Genomic DNA, 21,396 nt, shown 5'->3' with positions numbered 1-21,396 from the left:
CCAGCGTGGTGGCCCTGGGGTATCCCCACAGTGGCAGAGGGGATAGGAAGGGCCTGGCGATGCGCTGGCTTAGCAGGGACAGGGCTGACACCAGCGGTAAAGCAAAGCTGCTCCCCAAGGTTGTGCTATTTTATTAAGAAACATATTAAAAAAAAAGGTTTTTATATATATATATATATACACGTTGAAATTTCCCAACATCTACCCTCAGTAGAAGAGGGGCCCAAGCACTTGGCTCCTCGTCACAGCACTAACAGGGTCCATAAGGGACAATTTATTCTGTGATAAACACCCCAGCACTGCGCCTGGCACGCGGGAAACCAATCTGATACAGGTGAGATTAAAGAAATAATCCGATTTGGCCCCAAAAAGCACCCTGTGGGTGATGGAGGGGGGTTCAGGCAGGGAAGGACCCTGCGGAGGGGGCTGGGGGACCTGCGCTTGATTCCCGGGGCTTGTTACTCCCCTTCGTGGCTGGCTGGAGAGGATTTAGTTGGCGTTTCCGTGCCCTCCTCTGCTCATCCCCACCGGATTTGCAACGCCCTGCTTCCGATTTAGGAAAATGGGAACCGGTTACGGCAAACAAGAGGGAAACGCACGTCTAATCAAACCCAAATCGGTTAAATTAGCACCGCACCACCTCCTCCACCAAAGAGTAACAACACACGCTCATTTCAAGACCACAACTTCTGCCTCGGCATTCCCGGGAAGCAGGCCGGGATTCTCCCACCCGCGCAGGCACGCGGCTGCGATCCCAAGCTCGCGGCGGAGGGGAAGCAGGGTGGGCGTGGGGAGCTCGGCTGCTCTGCCTCGATAAGAGCACGGCTTTTGAGAGCCAAGGGGTTTGTTTAGCCTTTCACCTCCTCCATCCCCGTGCCCGCCGCTGGCTGTGGCACGAGGACAAGGATGGAGCCGGCGTGGGCGAGAGGAGCCCTGACGCGGCAGAGTCCGGCCCGGACACCGGTGGGAGGGTACCGACCCGCTCGCAGCAGCCTGGCGCTGCCACGGCCGACTACGCGCCAAGCAGAAAACTGCTGGTCTTGCTTAAAAAGCTCCAAATCCTTTCTGTAAAAAACCAGAGGATGCAGCAGCGTTTAAATTCTTTCTAAACAGAGATCAAATTCTCATCTTTGTTCAGAGCCCATCCACGAGTACTTCTAAAAATAAAATTAACGTGTGATTCCCCCCCCCCCCCCCCCCAGCCAAGGCAGAGCAGTACGAACACTGTCAGCTTTATTTTTCAACTCTATAAAGCAAATCCAGTTACCATGAGTGCCACGGACATTTTTTTTTTTTTTTTTCCCCTCCTCTTCTGAAGAGGAAGTTTGTTTCCCAGCTGAAGGGACTTTTTGGCAAAACTGACCCTTTTCAGGAGAAGGATGGAAATTACGGAGAATCGCAGTGCTGTCGAAGGCACAACACGGCGTTTATATACGCTACAGCTGCCGAACTCTTCAAATTTACAAACAATGAGCACAAATTTCAGGCAAAACATTAAAAGCCAAAGCTGATAGTGTCCCTTTACACCCGTAAACGCTTCTGGGCATTAGAAAGAATCTGTCTGGATTTACTTTAATTCTGTTTCAAACCCTCCGACACAGATTTTTAGTTCAAACAGACCCAAACTGTCAACGTTCCGGGGAGCAAAAGGAAATAACAACACACGCTCCAAGTCAGGGAGGAAACACCGAAGTAATCGATAACCAGGAACTGAGTCTCTCCAAACATTCATTCATAAAAAATAATTATTAAAGCCTTCTTCAAAACATCTTTTGGAAAAAAGATAAAAAAAGTCTTATTTATAAATATAGCTACACTGGTTATAAATAAATGCACTTTGATTTTCAAAACCCGGCAAGTCTCAGGAAGCCTCTACAACAACAGTCCCAGAAACCTTCCTCTCCTACCGGTCGGGGGTGAACCCACCAGTGAAATGCTGCCCAAGATGGGATTGTGGCAGATCCCACCTGCCCTTCAGGCCCAACCGCCAGGAACCGACTGATTCTAGGATGGAAAGCAGTCTCCTCTTGGGGCGAGACATTCCCTCGGAGCCATGACCTACGTTCACACCTTTATGAACTCGTCAGCCTGTATTACACCTCCAGCGCCATGGAACGGGCTGATCTACCGGCAAAGACACATAAAGGCAGTACCCAAACCAAGAGAAAAGCGTGTTATCCGGACACACTCGGAAATAACAGGGGAAAAATGCGATGCAAGGACCACAAAATCAAATTATTACCTTGAATCCTGCCAACGGTGACAAAACCAGGACAAAAAAACCCCAACAAATCCCAAACCAAGAAACTATGGGCCAAAAGTGCTATGGATTTTTCTCTTGTGAGAAGACATTCCCGGTGAGCAGGCCAGCTGCTGGGGCCTCGGAGCTGCAAGCCACTCCTTAAAACCCTTTCGTGACTGACAGCACAGCTTGCATGACGGTATTTTTCTAAAACTTCACTTGTTTACGGTATTTTTCTAAACCTCACTTGATAATCTGTCACTATCAAGCTCCACGTGATTACTTGGGGTGCTTCAAATCAGTTCCCTGCTGTCTTGAAACCCATAACCCGCTGTACTAAACAGATCCCAGCATTCAAGAGGCCCGCAAAGAGTAAAAAAACATACAAACATTTCAGTAACAAGATCAGCCGCTTGTTAAAAAAGGTTTAAGTATCTTTAAAAATAAAAACTGTTTAGTAAAAAAAAAAAAGACAGATGTATCTCCAGAGACAACTTGACTCCCAAGCTGTCTTGCAGCAACTGCCATACGTATAGTTTTGCATATATAATCAGTTAACGCTACCGTTCGGCACAAGCGTCAAATAGAACATTTGACTAAATATTCTAAAATCGAGGAGGAATTTTTTGAGATCCCTTTGGGTAGTGAAGGGGTCTGACAAAGAGCTCCCCCAAACTGTTCCTGGAACAAAGAGGGTGAAGCATAGTATCCCCTGACAGCGTGCAACGCTCTGGCTGACAGCAGCCCAGCCTTCACTCTTGCATTGAAGGTTGCCTCAATCAAAAAGATTGATGGTTTTGGAAGAAAAAAAAAGAAAAAAAATGTAATTCCCTTTCTAGCTAAGAGGGGAAAATCCCTTCCACACCTCTGAAGATTTTAAAGCAAGACGCCAAGAGCCTGCTTTTTCTGAAGGTCCAGATCTGGCCACTCAACTTCGCAGAAGGGAGCGAACACCTCAGGTTATTGCATAAAGTCTGTTTTCAGTGCTGTAATTTCCAGGCAGCTGAGAGCTAATACCAGCCGCTTTGGCAATGAGGTATTTTCTTTTCCACTCCCCAACAATGCAGGTATTGACATCACAAAATAAGCCGTCGGGTCACTCACTGGCTAAAATTTTGTTAACAAGCTTCCAATCTCTCAAGGTCAAGCTTTAAAAGCACCTTTTGGCACCGCGCTGAAAGCAGAGTTATGTTGCGAGCGGCTGGAGAAGCTTCTGCCCCCGGCAATGGCGTGGCTTTGACAACAGCCCTCTGCTCTCAACACTGCTTGCCAACAGCACCTTATTTAACAATTTAAAAAAAAAAAAAAAGTTATTTTCCTTTACAAAAGCCAGTCAATCACTGAGGATTAGGAGGTTACAGTTTCCACAGCGATATCAGTTGGCTGATCTGTGTCCAGCATGGACAGCACAGATTCCTTGAAGTCTTCTGAGGTTACCACCAGCGGGTCAACCCCCGCGACCTCTTCGAGCACCGTCACCTCCGCTCCGTTGGGCTGCTGCCTCACCATGGCTGCCAGCTTCAGCCGGTACTCTTCTGCCTCCTGCTCTTTCTTTATGAGCTGGCTGCGATATTCCTGAGCCTTTCGGTTCGCCTCTTGCAATTGCTGCTGTAGCACTTCCCTTTCAACGCTGTCCTGCAGAAAATAAAGTCGAGAGAGCCCGCGATGGAGGCCCAAGCTGCGACACGGAGGGAACAGGGCATGCAAGCACTCCAACAGTTACGAGTTATAAAAGCAAAATGCTCTAACGCGACGCTTCAAACGTGCTGGGGTTGAATTCTGTTCAACTGGTTGGCTCCTCACAGGTTACCAGAGGCCACCAGGACATGGGAAGGAACAAACTGGCTGGTGGGTGTCCCCACAGCGTGCAGGGAGGTGGGCTGGGAAGTGACGCGTCACCTCACTGTGATGAATTTCAAAGGTTGGAAGCAGGTATAAACAAAATGCAAGAAATATAAAGAGCTATTAGTGCTGAAAAGGTGAAAGGCAATTGAGAAAAACGTTCTTTCTCCCAACAGAGAGTGACAGGAGAGTCATTCCTGCTGCTTTATGAAGAGCTGAGGCTGACTTATGCCCAGCCCATGTGTTGTGCTTCTACAGGAAATCCTAAATCATCTCCGTAAATGACCACGATTCATCTAGAAACCACTGAGCTACAGCTTCAGGCAGGCAGAATGGCAACAAGTGATTTAGCTGGCTCCTTCCCTACCTATACTCAACAGAGCATCGCTCCTCTCAACCGCTTGCATGTTCACTGCTAACGCAGGAGCATGTGCAGGAAGAGTAGGGAACCTCTGGGCAGAGTTTGTTACAGACATCCCCGGGCGCAGCTCGTTTGTGTTCTGAGATGGCTCTGGCAGACCGGGAGCCCAGCATCCTCAGCACAGCAGAGCAACACACAGGAGACGACGGCAACCGAAGTTACAAGCAGGAGTATCTACCTTGTCTTCCTTCAAGTCATCTACATTTTGCTCCACTTTTTGCTTCTTGGCCAGTGGCTTTTCCTCCTCTTCTGCGTCATCTCCATCTTCAATAACAGTCTCTTCTGCAACCTGACCAGCAGGTACAGTTAAAACTGAAAAATCAAAAGGCGATAAATTATACAGTGTGAGATGTGCTTTTGCACAGATGTTTCCCAAAACGCTTCTCTGAAGTCAGTGCATCAGTGTGGTTCTGGAGAAAAAGAGGAGACCTGTGGATCAGCAATGCCAAAGTTTTCCCAGAGAGAAGAGAAACTCTGGACTGAGTTTCCAGTTTTCTTTATTCAGGCCTCTGGAATACCCCAGTATTTCACCACAACGGGACGGACAGAATCCGAATTCAAAGATTTGCATCTTAGAAAACATGTGAGGTAAAAAACTATCATTCTGACACCTTCAGTAATGCAATTAGTAGCTGAGACAGGCTAAGCCAGAGGTATAGAAAGCTCTTCTCGAAAATTCCCAGTACACAGTCCCAGTGGCTAAGCTCTGAATCAGCTTTAAGCGCATGCAAGAGCTGCAAATACTCCCGAGAACAAACACATTTTAGATCTGCAAACATGGGTTTTCACTTTGGGAAGCCAGCAGCAGGAATTCATCCAACCAAGGAGGAGAAAGGCACCACGTGAGCTACTGAAGGTAGCGCTACCTAAACAGTTCTCCCTTTGTCTTCCTTAGACTAAGAGTGGGTTGCAAGCCAGGAACTGTTTGTAGTAATTCAGCAAATAATTCTGAATAATTAACAGCTTTAGAAAATTGCTTTTCACTCACGAAGTCTGTAAACAGACAGAACTGATGTAACCCATCTCACATTGTAGCACTGCATGCACGTTAGAGGAAAGCTGCTCTGCTTCCTAATCCTCTTTTTCTGCACCAACGTTAATCCAAATAATCGAGTATCCCTAGGACATGCTGAAAGAATTGTTGGTAAGAGACAAGGCTGATGAATTACATCCCTTGAGGAAACAAAAATTCACTGTACGAGCGCTCTGGAGCTCTGCCCTGCTTTACTGAACACGATTTACATTTGCCTTGTAAAACTGATAGATTCATATTGCCCTTGGCAAGATAAACTAGCGTTATGAGAGGAAAAGGTGTATTCAAGCTGACATTAACAGCCTAATGCTAACTTTTACAAGAACGATGGAGTGATTGCTAAAGGCAACAGGCTGCAGTTTCATCAGTTGAGTGACTTACTCGCAGGCTGGAAAGTCCGCCACAAGATAAAGGAATCGTCGTTGCCTGGCTGCCAAAGAGACAACGGCTAACTTGGTGTTTCTCTGCCCACAACGCTCTATTGAAGGTGCGTGGTTTTAACACAAAGACCAAAATCTTAAAGTGCAGCAGCTACAAACAAGTCGCTGGCAAGCTCTGCCGCTGATGTAAGTCACATAGACATTTTAACCCCTCCTGGAGCCCAGAAGTCAGGCACAGATCCGTTACACTACAATGCTGAAAAGCCAGATCACACTTTTTTTTTTTTTTTCCTTTTTGAAGTTAATCCTCAGCACTGCCTTCCAGCTTCAGCTCCTCCGTACCTTGCTGTCCATCTTGCACGGTTAGGATGAAGGGTTGGTTAAGGCCACTGCTGGGGATGGCTGTTTGCAGGCCGCCGAGGGGAACTCCGTCCGTTACAATGGCGATGACGCGTTGCCCTCCACTGCCAACCACTTGTTGTATGGCAGAATCGACAGGATTTGCTTCCACTACTTCCTCCGTCTTACCTTAAGAAATACAGTAAGTGCCAAAAAAAAAAAAAAAAAAAAAAAAATCAGTGTTTCCTTCTCTCTTCCTTGAATAGAAACTGAGGTCCAGTGAAAAAGCTCAAGTACACAGCTTGAGACTCTTGGGATGCCTGCTTACTAAAAACAATCTGGAAATACAGTAAGTCTAAGTAGAGGAAAGAAAATAAAATCCACTACACCTTAGCAAAACAAATCCTCTAGAGTAAAACCAGCATTTTCTGTGTAAATGACTAACACACAAGCATATTAATTAAATTAAAAAGCCTGGAGCTGGAGGCAGCTGTTAAGCAGACCTGGCTCTGCAAAGCTTCCTTCCGTGACCCCTCCCTCAGCTCTAAGGAAGACAAACCACACGCAAAAACCTCCCCGTGCCTCAAGAGCCCCATCCAGACCAGCGCAGCCAAAATAACCATGAGGTAGCTATTTAGTTTGGCCGGGTGACCACAGACTGGTTCAACTCCCTGGGACACTTTTTGTGTGACTTACAGCTCACACAAATAATCAGGATAGCAAACCCTCGGCTGCATCCTGCTCCCAGCACAGGCTGAGAGTGCAGGAAACAGAGGGGATCTGACCTGCTACGTGCGCGCCGGGTGCCAAAGAGGAAAACACTCCACTGCCGCAGGTCAAGAAATCAGTGGTGTGGCACCAGAAGCCTTCAGAAGTCAAACTGCTCGTCTCTAGATTCTAGGAAAAATGCTTCGCTTTGGGGAAAATAACTGAGTCCCAAGGTGAAAGGATTATATAAACTAACTTTATCAATTCCTAAATCTGAATTAAAGGTCAAACATTACACTCTACAAACATACCACAAAAGATCATAAAACTCCCAAACATAAAAAACACCCAAACCTTTCCATAAGAAAAAGTTACCAGAGACTCAAAACTTTTGTTGACTATCAACATTTACAGCAAGCTGGGGACCAAAAACATTTCAGACGCTTTCCTCCTTAAACAAATATTTACCTACATTTATATATTAAACGCATGTTCTGGAGTATTTTGTTTTGGTCTTTTTAATATAACTGTTAAAGCACGTCAAGAGCAACATACCATGACGTCAGGGTCAGACATGCTGGTTAATAAAAATTATTTTTATAATAAATTTTTATTATATATACATAAATAAATTTTTATAATATAAAAAGCAATAGAACTGTTACTTCTACTGCTAACAGTTGCTGTTTTATTTGAATTTCAACTGGGATTAAATAAACAAACAGAATTAACCCTCTGCTTCACATATATATATCATCATCTCTTCCTTACTCTGAAAGGAGGCAAATTCACTTCCACATCTTAAAATTTCCTCCCACTTCCACGCAAGATACTCACTAGGACTAAACAAATTTGAATGGGCATCTGACCGGTTTCCCCTACCTGTGTCTCTGTTTGAGTCAGAAAGCGGTGCCGATACTTCAGCGAGGGCTGCAAGCGTGGCAAGCACGGAGGTCGTTGAATTGGAAAACTGCATGGTAGAGTCACCTGCTTGGGAAAGAGGAGAGGAAATTGAAGGACTGTCAGGACCTGCCCTATCCAAACAGAGAATAAAGCAGTCAGATTGCAACAATTTTGTCATCTAGAGGATGAAGGCACCAGCTACAAAGTATTTTCTAGGCTCCCACTGGTCCATGGGGAAAGGGAGGTGGTACAGAATATTCTTTCGGAGAGGTGCCTCTCCTATTGCTAACTGTAAAAAGGGCTTTGATAGTACTTTAGGACAGACTGTACCCACTCCGAATATTTAATACCTACAATTGAATTTAAAGCAAATATTAAGCTATTTCTGAGTCACATAACAAAAAGAACAGCAAATGTGAACCAATTTGCTCCAGCTTTATTGTAAGAACTACAGAAAGGTGGGCTGTCTGCCAGGCTACTTGGCATGCTGAGCTTCGATCTGGAGACGCGGACAGCTTTTCAAGATGCAGCCACGCTGCCTGATGACACTCACAGACGTGCTGGACTCCGACTGCTGTAATGTTGTGCAGAGCGGTTGCTATGTGCATAATTTCTTGGCTTCACATTGTACTGCAACTTTTGAAATTGCAAAACCTGAAGAATATATTAAACTCATTGGCTATTATGAGTAAATTACAGCACCCAAGTTCTTCCTCAGTTGGGAAAGCCTCCAAGTACAGTCTTCAGCATTACTTCATGGCCCAAACGTTTCAGCACAAGTCAGTTAAGAGAGCCTTTTGCTCAAACGCAGAAATAGGCTACATATATCGCTTGATCTCAAGGTAAGGGGCACGCAGGTCCCTTCCTTCTCCCCACTCAGGTTCAGTAACGGAAAGACCACAGTTACTGCAACAGGGTATTGATTTGAATCAGATAAACAAGTCTTTGCGGTTCCAAAAAACAATGTTTCTTCCTCCAATTGACCCTAGCAATTCCTATTCAAAGGCAGACTTAATAAGAATGGAACAGGAAATTAACTAAACGGGTGCAAACTCAGTGCATATAACCCACAATTCCCTTTTTTAAAAAAAAAAAAAAAAAAAAAAAAGAAGAGATCCTGTACCTCATTGCCAGTGTAGATAAACAGATTACAAGCACACAAAGGAAAGGTCATCTAAAGTTCCCCTGACTTAATCCTTGCAACCGATCTCTCTTTCTCACCGGCCCTCGATTTTCCAAAGGGACCTATTTTCAAAGAATGATACTTTCAAAAAGCCGTGGGCTAGGCACGTGAAAGTACCAGAAGGTCTAGTGACTCTTTTCAGCAGCTTGGAACCAGATTTCTTCAGGCCAGCTAAAGGTACCTGTTCCCATTCAAAAACCTTTTCAGTAACAGAAGACACAGGGAATTTAAGAGAGACAAGAAAAATTATTAGCCATTAGTGTTAAATAACAGATTTTTGCCAAAAGAAAGGCGCAGCCGCTGATGCCCTCTTGTGGGAAATGACAGAAAACCCTCCTGATGTGGCCTAGAGCAGGAAACACCGGCTGGTCTCAACCTGACCGGCTATTAAGTGTCGTAGGGGGAAAAACCCTGGGTATTTTAGTCCAGTCACACGTGGACAATAAGCCACCACCATGTCGTGGCACTGAAAAAGGCGGTTACATTGCAGGACATACAAGGAGAGGTGCGGCGAGAGATGGGGATTGCCAAGGCCAGCGCCAAGAGCTCACCTGGAGTGCTGTCTGCGGCCGCCCACCCACATACCACGGGTGGATTCAAGGGATTCAGGGAGCCCGGCTTGCTTAGCCCAGCGGAACAAAGGCAGAGAAGGGACAGGATCGATTTCAACATCAAAGGGATGGAGGCAATGGAAAAAGAAGAATGATTTCAACTAAAGGGCTGCATTCACACCAGCTGTGGGTGTGTTTAAGCTGGAAATCAAGAGTTTTCCAACAGCCCTTCAGCAGAGTGCTGGCCTCTGTGACTCCCACCTGCTTTCCAGGCAGAGCCAGACCCCTCTGCAGAGACACTGACACCGACTGTGGCGAAAGTGTCATCCGGGGTACAAAAATGCCAAAGTCTACGCCCCTTTGAGTTTGTGGAACATCCTTGACTGAAGATGTTGTGCATCAGTCACACTGCATTTTCCTCACAGGCAGGAGAGGAACACTTTGGGTCATTTCCCCCCTTCTAAATTAGGTTTTGTCAGTGCCTCAAAGCTGCAAGCAGCCCCAAAAGCTTTGACAACAAGTCGGGAGCATTGCTGAAGTCACTGTGGCCAGGCACAGGCAGAGAGGTCTGGGTGGGACTGCAGAACATCAGTATCTGTGATTTTCAAAGCATTCTCTAGCGAATAAGCAAACATTCATGCATGTGAACAGTCCCACTAACCAAAGAATTACTCACATGCAGAAGTGTTTGCAGGATGAGCCAAATAGCTTCATAAAACTTGTATTTAGTAGCCTCCTTGAGACTGAAAAGAAACAATGGTTTGGATTTCCCCAAATACAGAAAAATTCACTTTAAGAGTTACTATGAAAATTTGCCTTACATAAAAAGAATTCATATGCAGCCTTAAGTTAAGTCTTTTCCCCACCAAAATAAGGCTCACAGAACAATAAGGAACCTAATTATTTCCATGTAACATGTGGGACAGAAGAAATAAGGAGTAATCTACGTATCCAATAGACCTGCTTGTTCTGCAGTTTCCTTACTCAACATTTATATATAGCAAAACGCTCACTCAACTCTTGTGGCCAGTAAAGAACAAAGCAAACCGTTCCCCAACTGCTCTGCAGTGCTCAGGATTTGGCACAGCCAGTAATTCTCATTATTTCTCTGTTGCAATCAGCCAAATCCATTTTCTCAAGCTCTGTTGCTTGTAACAGACCTGGAGCGGACCCACAGCTGAGCTCAGCAGAGCTTTGCCACTCACAGTGGAACCACGTTTGTTTACATCAGCTAGAAATCTGCTTTGTTACCTTCAACAGCAAAAATATTCTGGGGCAGGAAGCAGTAGCTGGGTGTGTTTGGCTGCATTTCACCACTTTTCCTCTACTAAATGACCATCTGCCCTCTACTGGTAAGCAGCCTTAGGAATTTTTTCAGGATTTTCCTACTCAAAGTCACATAAAACCTTACCTGAGGGTGTTTTGGCATTTGCTGAAGAGACAAGACTTGTGAAATTGAGAACTTCCCCTGATGTAAGAATAAATGGTGAGGTGAGAGTCACAGTGCTGGTGATGGGATTTGTTCTCTCTGAATGAGCGTTCACCCGGTTCTGCATCGCTTCCTGAGAAAGACAGCGGGGTCAGGCACACATTCGTCACACTTTCTGTGGTATTAAGCATCCTTGAAACATTTTAGAGGCAGATTATTTCCCTCTGCAACATGCCAGGGACACCAGCACAAACACCGTGACAAAACCACCACCTAAACTTGGCAACTTACACTACAACCATGCAGGATGCATGGCAATAAAACCCCATCACCCACCGAGTCCTAGCAGGCACGCACTAGTTGATGTAGAAATAAGACAAACCTCATGCACCTCCATATTTCTAGTTCTCTCTGCAAACAGAAAATAATCCCATCAGACACAACAGGATTCCTCTCACTCTAGCACAGATAGTTACGGGTCAAAGAATTACCGACAAGTTTCTCCCTCCTAAACCTACCTGTAGCATTACCAGAGTCTCTGGATTGTTCTTGTCCAAAGCAATATCAAAAGCTGATTTATCAAACTTGCTGAAAGCATGGACATCTGCTCCATATTTGATGAGCAACTCTACTACATCTCGGTGGTTGTGCTCCGTCGCCCAGTGCAAAGCGGTCATTTTCAGCATGTCCTTGGCGTTGACATCAGCTCCGTTCTGAAAGAAATCAACACTACTTGTCTGCATGCTGTCTCCTCTCCACATCTTAAAGGCAGTGCCTGCAATAGCATTTGAACAGGGAACTCCAAGGGTGACTTAGACCAGCCCTAAATTTAGTCCTCACTTACTATACTCACTCTAATTAGCAGTTCTACAATATGAGTGTGTCCGTCAGCCGCAGCCATGTGTAGTGGCGTCCGGTCCACTTTTGTTCGGGCATCTCTGCTAACACCGGCTCGAAGCAGCACTTCTGCTGTTGAGTAGTGGCCATACTGGGCGGCGAGGTGAAGAGGCGACGTCCCAAGCTGCACATTAATTTAGAAAAGTTACTGCTGGTTTGCAGCAAGAGGCGACAGGCACAGAAATCAGTATCTCACTTTCTCCATTGTGCCATCACTGAGCCTCCTTCCCATGCCACAGCAGAACAGCTCTGCCATTTCAGTATCATGACAGATAATTTCACCACTGTTCAGAAAAGGGCAGTATTACAGTATTACTAGGCTCGGTGACCTCTCGGTACAGTTAATTCCTTCACCTTGTAGTTATGAATGAGCAGACTTTTAAGTTAGGAAACAATGACAACTGGTAATGGAAAATGGCTACCGATGGCTTGCTCGTTATGATCTGGTTCCCCATTTATCCAACTGTTGATCTTCAGTTTCATTAAAGCTTTTATTTCCTTTCCAACCCAGGATGGGCTGGTTTTGTTTTCAGGGTTTTGATTTCTTTTAAGGAAACAAAAACACCCTCAAAGATGAGTTTCTTGACTGAGAAAGTTTAAACAATTAAATAAAGCATACTTAAAAGAACTTCACATTGCTGAGAGGTTTAACAGTTCTTCTATTTGGCTTGAATCATCATTTATCTCAGCTGTTGGGAACTGCACTTCTTAAAGCATCTCACCCTGTACATACTGCTGTCTGGGACAGCATGGTGCTTGTGCTCTCATGCATTAGGCACAGATCAATCCCTACACAAGCACCAATTCATCTTTGCCTGAGGAAGGTCTTGGGTTTTCAAGTGCTTTATCCGGAATCTGCTTCACCACAGAAATCCAGAGATGTATTATCTGTCAACCCACACTCCAATTTTCATTTGTATCCTTTAGGTTCAGCCCTAAAGAGCACACAGACGACTCTTTTCACACAGAAAACCAATGTCTATTCCTCTGACGTACCCAGTCGGTGGTGAAGGGAGCACCGCTTGCCATCAGCTTTCGCACTTCGTCATCTTCGCCTTTGCGAGCTGCTTCTAGCAACCTCTTCCCTAGGTCCACTAAGGACATCTTCATACATGGGAACAAGTGTTTGCTGAAAGCTGCAAACAGAAAGCAAACAGACAAAAAGCAGTGAGGCAGAGACGTTTAAAAGAGCTGTACATCTGTGGCCCATTTGGACACACCATCCTCCCATATGGGACTAGGCGCAACACAATTAATAAACAAGCATAAATATTTATCATATTTTTCAGTTCCGTGCCCTGAAACGTCAAGAGAAGGCAGCACACAAGCTCAGCAAACGGGTCGGATGCCTCAAGTCAGCAGAGCTTGTGCAAAATCCCACTTACCTCAAGAGCGCCTTGCACGGACACAAAGACTTGCCCATGTGGATCCAGTTCCAAGAGCAGAACCTATAAAAGCAACAGCAAAGTTGTTCATACTCCTTGCACATCGTTTTTATTTTTTAAAAGCGCTTTAAGAACATGATTTAATCTCCAAGACACTCTCCCCCCAGCCCTAGCAACTAAGGGTGGGGGAACTATCCCTGTTCTCTGCTGGTAAGAAAACAAACCTGGGTAACTCCACGACTTGTTCAAGGTCATAAAAGGAGCAGAACCCAAAAGCTGCACTCAATATACCAGACAACAGTGTCTGTATTTATTCCAAGCTACATAAAACAGCATCATTACAGCAATAAGGAACTATAGCATTTTTCTCAGCGACAGGGTTACGCTGATATGCCAGTCCCTCTTTAAAGTCTATCCATTAACTCATGTGCAACGTCCAGTAAGCGGCTACAAATGAATGCCTGTGCAAACGGGCACCGTGCCACCCAGCATAACAGCCATTCCAACTGCACTGAGGCCCTCAGCTGACTTTTTTCCCCCTTCAATTACAGTTCTACGAAAGAGCTGGAAAGCTCTCTTTCTTAATTCTTGTTCTTTCAAGAGAAACATCCCACCCCGTCCTCAGCGACCAAGAGAACCAGCCATCAGCAGCACAAGCCCTTTAAATAAAGCCAGACTGCAAACCTCAGCCCCAAAGCCCATCGGGATACACTGCCCGTATCAACGCCTCGCTCCACAAACGCACCTCGCTCCACAAACGCACCTCGCTCCACAACTTGAGCTTCTCGCTTTTTCTGAGTACGCAGCTATTACACACAACACCCCAGGCTTGGAAGTCAAAGAGCCCCAAGCAGTTACTCAGAGTTTACTCTGCAATCAGGACCTTGGATGCACGTACAACGCATGTGTTTGACTACCACAACCCCTCTGCCCTTCAGGACTTTCCAGTTTTCGTTGTTTGGTTGTTGGGGTTTTTTTTTTACCTCTTTCCCCTTTCTCACTTTTTGTGGGACAGAAAGGTTCCTTCGCATCGCCCACGTTGAAAACACTTGCATGTTTTCCGGGCACAAGTCGTTGCACCGAACTCTGTGTTTACAAAATTAACCACCAGCTTACATATTTGTAATGCTGGAGTTTACCACTCTGGGTGTGTTTGGAAAAGAAAGAAACTGGATCACCAACAAACCCCATCAGTTTCTCTCCTTGTATTATTTGTCACTTATTATTTAGAGGCCTTGCATTCCTGCTCTCTTCCCAGCTGGATGCTCGCAGCGGGGATTTAAGTCTGAGGCCCCCTCTCTTCTTCTTCTTGTTTTAAGTTATTTGCAGTACTGGGCTACTGTTGACAACTCCTTCACCTCCCCTGTGCCGCACTTCAGCAGCAAAATGAAGGAGCGGCCTCCCCGGAGCCCTCAGCCTCCCGCCGAACAGCCGGCTCAGGGTTAGCTCTGCAGACCTGCCTCAAGACCCCCCCCCCCCAACTCCCCAGCCCCCCTCCGTGGGAGGCAGGCGCCCCTCTCCCCTCCCTCAGTCGAGGATCAGCCCCCCCCCCCGTTCCCCCAAGAGGGGCCCATCCTCCCACCGCTCCCCCAGGGCAGGGACTGTCCCTCCTGCGCCAGGACCCCCCTCAGGCCCCCTCCTGCTCCCCCCCCGTGCCACCCCCATAGGGACACCCCCACGGGACCCCCAGAACACACCCCGCCACCCCGCGGGGGGCACAGCCCGTGCCCATCCACTCCAGGCCGGCCCCTGGCACTGCTCCCTCACGGGGTCCCCCCTCCTCACACCAAGACCACCCCTCACAGCGGGGCCCGCACCCTCTGTCCTCACGAGGGGGTCCCCCTTCACCCCGACCCCTCCCCTCACAGGGGGACCCCTCCTTCACCCTTAACCCTCCCCTCACGGGGAGACCCCCCTTCACCCCCAACCTGGGGGTCTCCCTCCACCCCTAACCCTCCCCTCACGGGGGGGAGGTGGTGTCTCCCTTCACCCCGACCCTTCCCCTCACGGGGGGGTCCCCCTTCACCCCTAACCGTCCCCTCATGGGGGGCGGGGGGGCCTTCACCCCTCCCCTCACGGGGGGACCCCCCTTCACCCCCAACCTGGGGGTCTCTCTCCACCCCTAACCCTCCCCTCACGGGGTGTCCCCCTTCACCCCTAACCCTCCCCTCACGGGGATATCCCCGCTCACCCCCAACCTGGGAGGGGGGGGGTCTCCCTCCACCCGACCCCGACCCCTCACGGGGGGGATCCCCCTTACAACCCCAACCCTCCCCCACGTCGGGATCCTCCTTCACTCCTAACGCTCCCCTCATAGTGGGGTCCCCCTCCCCTCCCGGCGCCCCCTGCCCCACTCACACAGCGGCTCGGGCCCCCCCCCCGGCACGCGGCTGTTCCCGGCGCACGGCACCGCCCCCTCGCCCCCGCCCGCTGCTGTTCCCGCCCCTCCCGCCGCGGCCACACAAAATGGCCGACCCGGAAGCGCCGTCGGCAGGAGACAGCGGAAGGATATTTCTTCGGCAACAAAAAGAGTCCGCCGCTGTCGGCGGAGGAAGGGCGGGTTGGAGCTCTCCTCGCTCTGTCGCAGGGGACACGGGACGGGATTAGGGAATTTCTCCTTCTTTTCCCCAGCTCTGTCCCCGACCGGAGGCTAGGAGGCGGGCAGCGAGCAACGGGGGAGACCTAAAAGGGGACTATTTTTTCTAGCGGAAGGATCTCAGGAGGAGTTAGCTGCGACGGCAGCGAGGCTGGTGCGAGGCTCTCGATGCGCTCCTGAAATTAGTTCGGGCAGCGGCGTTTAGGCGCCAAGTATAAAAGGGCGGCGGCGGCGGCAGGCGCGTGTGTTCGGGGTGATGCGGCTCCCTGAGGCGGGTTGTTGGGGCTGTGCGTCTTGTAGAGCCCTCGGCCTTTCCTTAGGTCTGTTGTGTCTCTAAGTATATGTGTATGCATATGTGTGCGTAGCTATTTTCTATCTCTAGTTTCCCCTGAGTGCCTTCCTGTCTAGGATTTGGCTCCCCTCAGGGTGTCTAAGCCCCTTTCTCTGTGGTGCATTACCCCCTCAGGTGCCCCCGACGACTCAAGTGCCAGTTCTGAGGTATTTGTGAAACCCTGGGGTCTTTTTCTCCTCTGGGATGTTTTCCTGTGAGGATTGGACAAGCTGAAGTTTAAGTAATACCCTTAATGTTCTTAAAATAATCCCTTAGGCTTAGTTTTTCCACACTCAAATCCTTCACAGCATTTGCAAAGACGTGGGTATGTGTTCTCATGTCAGTTCTCAACTCACTGTAAAGATTTAAAACAATTCAATGGCAAATGAGGGAAAGAACTTGATGCTGGTCTACGTTGATTTTTTTAAGTGTCCACAGGAATGTGTGTGTTTTTAAATCATTTTATTTAAAGTTTCATAATAAATACTTCTGCAGGTTTTCCCAGCTGGGAGCACAGAAATCAAACAGCTCTGCATAGGCAAGTTTACATTTTTCACCTCTGTTTTTTACATGGGTGGTTCAAAGTCAGCAGGCTGGGTTGTTTCTGGAGATTACAGGAGAGCTGCGCTCCCTTTTCATAATAGAGTGCGCAGATTTCCACAATTTGCCTTTTTTTTTTTTGGGGGGGAGGGAGGCATCTATTAAGTGCTGCCTCAGCCTCACTCCAGCCATGTATTTCCCCCCCAGTTCTTAGGACAGTTTTGGGATGTTCCATATAACTTCACCCCAATCAAACCCCAAAACCAGCACATTCAAGAAGATAAACCAGCCATGTTCACTCGCCCAGAAACAATCTTAGGGAAAAAAACTGTTGAAAAGCCAAAAATGATTCAGGAGTAGTTTTCCCCCCATTTTGAGATGACTTAGAAATAAATCTCAGCCTGCAGAGAGCACAGGTGAAAACCTCCACAAGGAAAATGCAAGGCTTCCACTTGAGTGAATGCAGCATTTTTTTGTTGTTACTTCTAAAGGCATTGATTAATTGGGTGAGGAACCAGAAACATTTATTTTCAGGGGAAGATCAAACTAAATTCTCTATCTTTCAGCTCAGCCCCTGTTACCCATCAGGACCACATGATGTACCTGGCCTCTGTCTCAGTCAGGAGTTGCATGTGGGGGATAAAAAAGGGAGAAAAAAATCAAATTTTGGGCAGTGAACATCCAGCCTTGACCCCACCACACAAGGTAGGAGCATTTCCATGTGTATGTACCCTCATGTCCATAATTTCTCCTGGTTGGGCTCAAGCCACAAGGCTCAAAGAGACTATTTCTTTCAAGAGGTTTGTGCTCATGTCCTGGGCACATCCCTGCCTCTTCCACCTTGCATTCCTGAGGGAAAGGTTAAGGAGTGAAGCAGCTTTTGGAGAAACTGGGCCAGGGGAGCACAGAGGGTTTCTGCATCCCTGGGAGAGGAGCAGGGATGATGCTTTCTGCAAAATGAAGACGATTCCCATCAGCCCTGCGCTGCTCCCATTGCACAAATGAGTGTCTTAAAAAAGCACACGAGAAATGAGCTCAAACGCTTGTCCCAGAGCATGGGGACACTGATGGTCACACAGCCGCGGGGTGTGAGGTGGTGGCAGAAATCCCCCAGCACCTCCCGCGCTTGCTGGCATGTGGACATGGGGCAACAGGGTGGCTGTTTCTGCCCGCTCCTCTCGTGTTTGCCCCCTGTGCTGTTACCCCCTGCTTGCACCGTTGTGGCGTTTCCAGCACTACTGCAAGAAGGGAAGAGGGAGGTGGTGGCGAGAGGTTGAAGCTTTGCGGGGAGCCCATCACCGTCAGGGCTGGGGTGAATTGCTGAGTTAATTAGCGATGTCAAAAACTGCCCAGAAACAAAAACAACAACCCTCCAAACTGACAACAAAATCAAATCCTCGCATGCCTAGCAGAGAGGGAGAGGGCTGGGGGGATGAGGAGGAGCAGAAAGGAGGGCTTCAAATTAGATCAAAATCTAATGAGCTAATGCTAGCGATAGGAGCTCTCCAGAAATTAAAGCTGTTGAACTGCAGCAGTGTGTCCTCTTCTTGGGAGATGTCCTGGCTGACCTGATCCTGCTCGCCGACGAGCTTGCCCAGCCCTCCTTTGGGTTTGTAGAGGGCCATGTCGCTGAGCCCCAGCCCCTCCAGCTCTGCCACGTCCAGCTGCGGGATTGGCATCCTCCAGTAGATGAAGGAATCATACTGGCTGCTGATGGTGTCCAGCATTTTCAGGCTGTGAAGGCGAAGGGGGCGAGGGGAAAGGAAAGGAGAAAAGCTCTACTGAAGGCACAGGAGTTGCCCCAAAGTGGCCGCAACTCGCAGGCATTGCCATGCTGACCAAATCCCACAGGATATACACACACACACTCTGAAAAAAAATTGATGGGGCAGGAGAGCGTGGTGTCATGGAGGTTTGACTTTAGGCTGGGTCTAAATGCAGACTGGAGCCCTGCCACTGGTCTCAGCTGTGGCCTTGATCACGGCCCTTCTCTGAGCCATAATTTGGAGGGGTGTGCAATGGGAGTTTTTGCCCTGTGCCTCAGTTTCCCCACCCGCACAAAGGTGGAGTGTCCCCCACATTCTGCTCTGCCAGGAGGGACAGGAACTGGCATTCAAAGGAACCCTTTTTCCACCAAACCATGCAAAAGGGTCTCGCCCTTTCCCTGTGCTGAGCCCCCCACGGAGCGGGTAGCGAGGGGGAGGTCTCTCTGCATCCCCCGCTGCCCACAGAGCAGCCGCTGTCCCCTCCCTCCCCAGCCTGCGTGGCATCGCATCGCCCCAGGGGACCATGACCGAATCCTCTAGAAGGGGCTAGAAGAAGCATCGCTCAGCGTTGCCATCACACCCCACCCACCCTGCCGGTGCCAGCTGCGTGCCTGCCATCCTGCCATGCCATGCCATGCCATGCCATGCCATGCCATGCCATGCCATGCCATGCCATGCCATGCCATGCCATGCCATGCCATGCCATGCCATGCCACAGATCCCTCCTGCAACCCCACCCTGATCCGCTGAGAATTGGGAAAGAGCGGGAGGGGATGTGGTTCAGCTTTTTCCCTGGCATGGTACGGCCTGAGCTGAGTCACTGCCGCGCTGACTTGCTTTTCCCTGGCAGAATTATGTCATTCACCTCCACACATTTGGCAATGGAGGTGGGGGGAAAAAAAAATCAACTGGCTGACCCAAAATATCCTCCTTTTCCCACTGATTCCCCCCTTTTAAGCCCTGGGAATCGGAATCCTAAAGGATGATTCAGACATACCTTGAATCACGCCCTCACTCACTCCCTGTCCCTGTGATGAGGGGTGACCAGCTGCTAATTTTAAGATTCCCGATGTAACTCAGAGGCTATGAAAGGCGCCTGTGTCAACCCCCCGGGTAAACTGAGCCACAGTCCTCTTAAATAGCCTCCTCCCCGGGGATATATCCCTGGGTATCTTTCTGCACAACAGCAGCAAATTATTTAACGGTGACAGATGTTGCAGACAACAGATTTTAAAGCTTCCAAGGGCAGAAAAGGGAGCCTATTAATCTAGAAATAAAGAAAAGGTCAAATATCCAGAAAAGGCAGTCAGTGCTAGGAAAAACCCCCACCCTCCTGTACTGCATGTCACCCCTGAGGAAGAGCATCTCCCCTTGGATCAGTGTTGTCTGCTCATCCCATGGGGGCAAAAACACCTTTATCCACTTCATACCTGCTGGCTGTTGCTTACCTCCCTCCCCTCAAAAAAAATCCTGGGGTGCCAATGCCCCGCTCCACCCAAATCTCTTCTAAAATAAAAGCATTCTCTTGCTTTTCATCCTCCCTTGCCTGCATCCCACCATCCCTTACCTGTCGAGGATGGATGGATGAGCTCGATGTCGGCTGGGCTCTTTGTGCTGGGAAGCCGCAGGCGTCGCAGCGATGCTTTTGTCTGCTGGCGCGTCTGGGTCTGCAATGCAGCCCCTCGAAGCCGCTCGATGAATTCCCCTTCGTCGTGGGGGGGGGGAAACGATGGGCAGATGAGTCAGCGGCTCCCACCCGCGCTGGGGAGGGGGAGGACAGCAGACGCGGACGCGCAGGAGGGGATCCTGTGCGCTGGACCCCCAAGATGGGGATATATTAAACCTACAGAGGATGGGAGCTTTTCCGCAGCGATTCCTGGCTCACTCCTGAAGTCTTCAGCTCAGGATTTGGGGGAATAACGGACTGATTTCAGCCTCCAAGGAGCTGGCAAATGTTTCTTTTTACCTGCATGCGAAGAAATGGGGTGCTGCGATACCCCCAAACCTCGGGCTGAAGGAGGGCACTTTGCAAGTCAAGCACAGGGAGGTTTGATGCAAAAAAAAAAACCAGATAAGGTTTGGTTGGTTGTTGGTTTTTTTTTTGTGGTGTGGCTGTCTGGAGGTGTTTGGTCCTGATGCTGCACGGCAAAAATATCTTGGCTTTGTGTCTGAAGCCAGACGTGGAGCTAGAAATAGGAGGGAGACACCCAAAGCTGGCATCACGGCCAGGGCTGGGAGAAGGGCTGCTTCCAGCCAAGGGGTGGGGGGGGCACCTCGTGCAGCCCTGCTGCCCCCCACTCCCCACCCCAGCACCAGTGGGCACTGGGCCATGACCATGGCCCCTGCGCTGATGTGTGTCACAGGGATGGTGACCCTGGGGAGTGGGGCAGCAAAGAAAACCCCGATACCTGCGAATCTCCCTGCTGAGCCACAAAACACCCTTTTTGTGGGGGCACAGGCTGGACCCACACACCTGAGAGGCTGAGAGCAGCCCTCGCCTGCCTCTCCCCTGGGATTTGCCCAGGATCAACATTCCTTTGGGGCTTTAGGGTGGTTTTTTTCTCCCGTTTCCTCCCTGTTCCCTGTGTGCAGCCGGTTCCTGCTGCTGCCAAGCCCTTTCACCAGCGCTCAGCTTTCAGCTGTGCTATTTCTGCTTCTTCCTCCTCCTCCTCCTCCTCCTCTCCCTGCCGCTGCTGTGAGCCAGGAGGATCCCATGTCCTTTGCTCCTAAATAGACCCGGTCTCAGCTCGGCCCCGCCACACCCAGTGAGTGGAAATGCCGACCAGGAGCCCGGTGGAGGATGCTGATCCCTCTGTGGGGTTCAGCTGCTGTGTTTTCGGGGATTCCTGA

The 21,396-nt window shown here is 48.9% G+C and overlaps 2 protein-coding genes across 5 annotated transcripts; both read right to left on the bottom strand.

Moving 5' to 3' along the window:
* Positions 1–111: 111 nt before the first annotated feature.
* GABPB2 (GA binding protein transcription factor subunit beta 2) lies at positions 112–15,746 on the bottom strand. 4 transcript variants are annotated; one of them, XM_040618697.1, is made up of 10 exons: positions 15,672–15,746; positions 13,314–13,376; positions 12,925–13,064; positions 11,885–12,052; positions 11,550–11,744; positions 11,014–11,164; positions 7,848–7,955; positions 6,261–6,446; positions 4,684–4,817; positions 112–3,877 (listed from the first exon to the last, which is right to left on the bottom strand). In XM_040618697.1, the coding sequence occupies exons 3-10, from the start codon at positions 13,036–13,038 to the stop codon at positions 3,590–3,592; spliced, it is 1,344 nt and encodes a 447-aa protein (XP_040474631.1). In that variant the 5' UTR covers positions 13,039–13,064; positions 13,314–13,376; positions 15,672–15,746; the 3' UTR covers positions 112–3,589. The 4 variants fall into 4 exon arrangements, with proteins under 4 accessions (XP_040474631.1, XP_040474634.1, XP_040474633.1 ...); XM_040618700.1 differs by having other exon boundaries at positions 7,848–7,952; XM_040618699.1 differs by lacking the exon at positions 15,672–15,746 and adding an exon at positions 14,059–14,704.
* An 854-nt stretch (positions 15,747–16,600) lies between these two features.
* Positions 16,601–20,635, bottom strand: MLLT11 (MLLT11 transcription factor 7 cofactor). Its single transcript, XM_040577846.1, has 3 exons — positions 20,394–20,635; positions 20,114–20,251; positions 16,601–18,514 (listed from the first exon to the last, which is right to left on the bottom strand). The coding sequence occupies exon 3, from the start codon at positions 18,505–18,507 to the stop codon at positions 18,238–18,240; it is 270 nt and encodes an 89-aa protein (XP_040433780.1). The 5' UTR covers positions 18,508–18,514; positions 20,114–20,251; positions 20,394–20,635; the 3' UTR covers positions 16,601–18,237.
* Positions 20,636–21,396: the final 761 nt, after the last annotated feature.

This window comes from Falco naumanni, chromosome 20, assembly GCF_017639655.2.
Source record: "Falco naumanni isolate bFalNau1 chromosome 20, bFalNau1.pat, whole genome shotgun sequence".
Classification (NCBI taxonomy): domain Eukaryota; kingdom Metazoa; phylum Chordata; class Aves; order Falconiformes; family Falconidae; genus Falco; species Falco naumanni.
Note: the sequence above shows the minus strand (reverse complement) of the source record. Positions and strands in the feature narration are given on the sequence as shown.

What these genes read in the sequence shown, in the direction of transcription:
- GABPB2 (XM_040618697.1), bottom strand. Translation starts at nt 13,038, where the DNA reads ATGAAGATGTCCTTAGTGGACCTAGGGAAGAGGTTGCTAGAAGCAGCT. An exon ending in TGACTCAAACAGAGACACAG is followed by an intron (nt 6,447 to 7,847) that starts GTAGGGGAAACC and finishes GTATTTCTTAAG; the next exon opens with GTAAGACGGAGGAAGTAGTG. An exon ending in ATGACTTGAAGGAAGACAAG is followed by an intron (nt 3,878 to 4,683) that starts GTAGATACTCCT and finishes TATTTTCTGCAG; the next exon opens with GACAGCGTTGAAAGGGAAGT.
- MLLT11 (XM_040577846.1), bottom strand. Translation starts at nt 18,507, where the DNA reads ATGCTGGACACCATCAGCAGCCAGTATGATTCCTTCATCTACTGGAGG.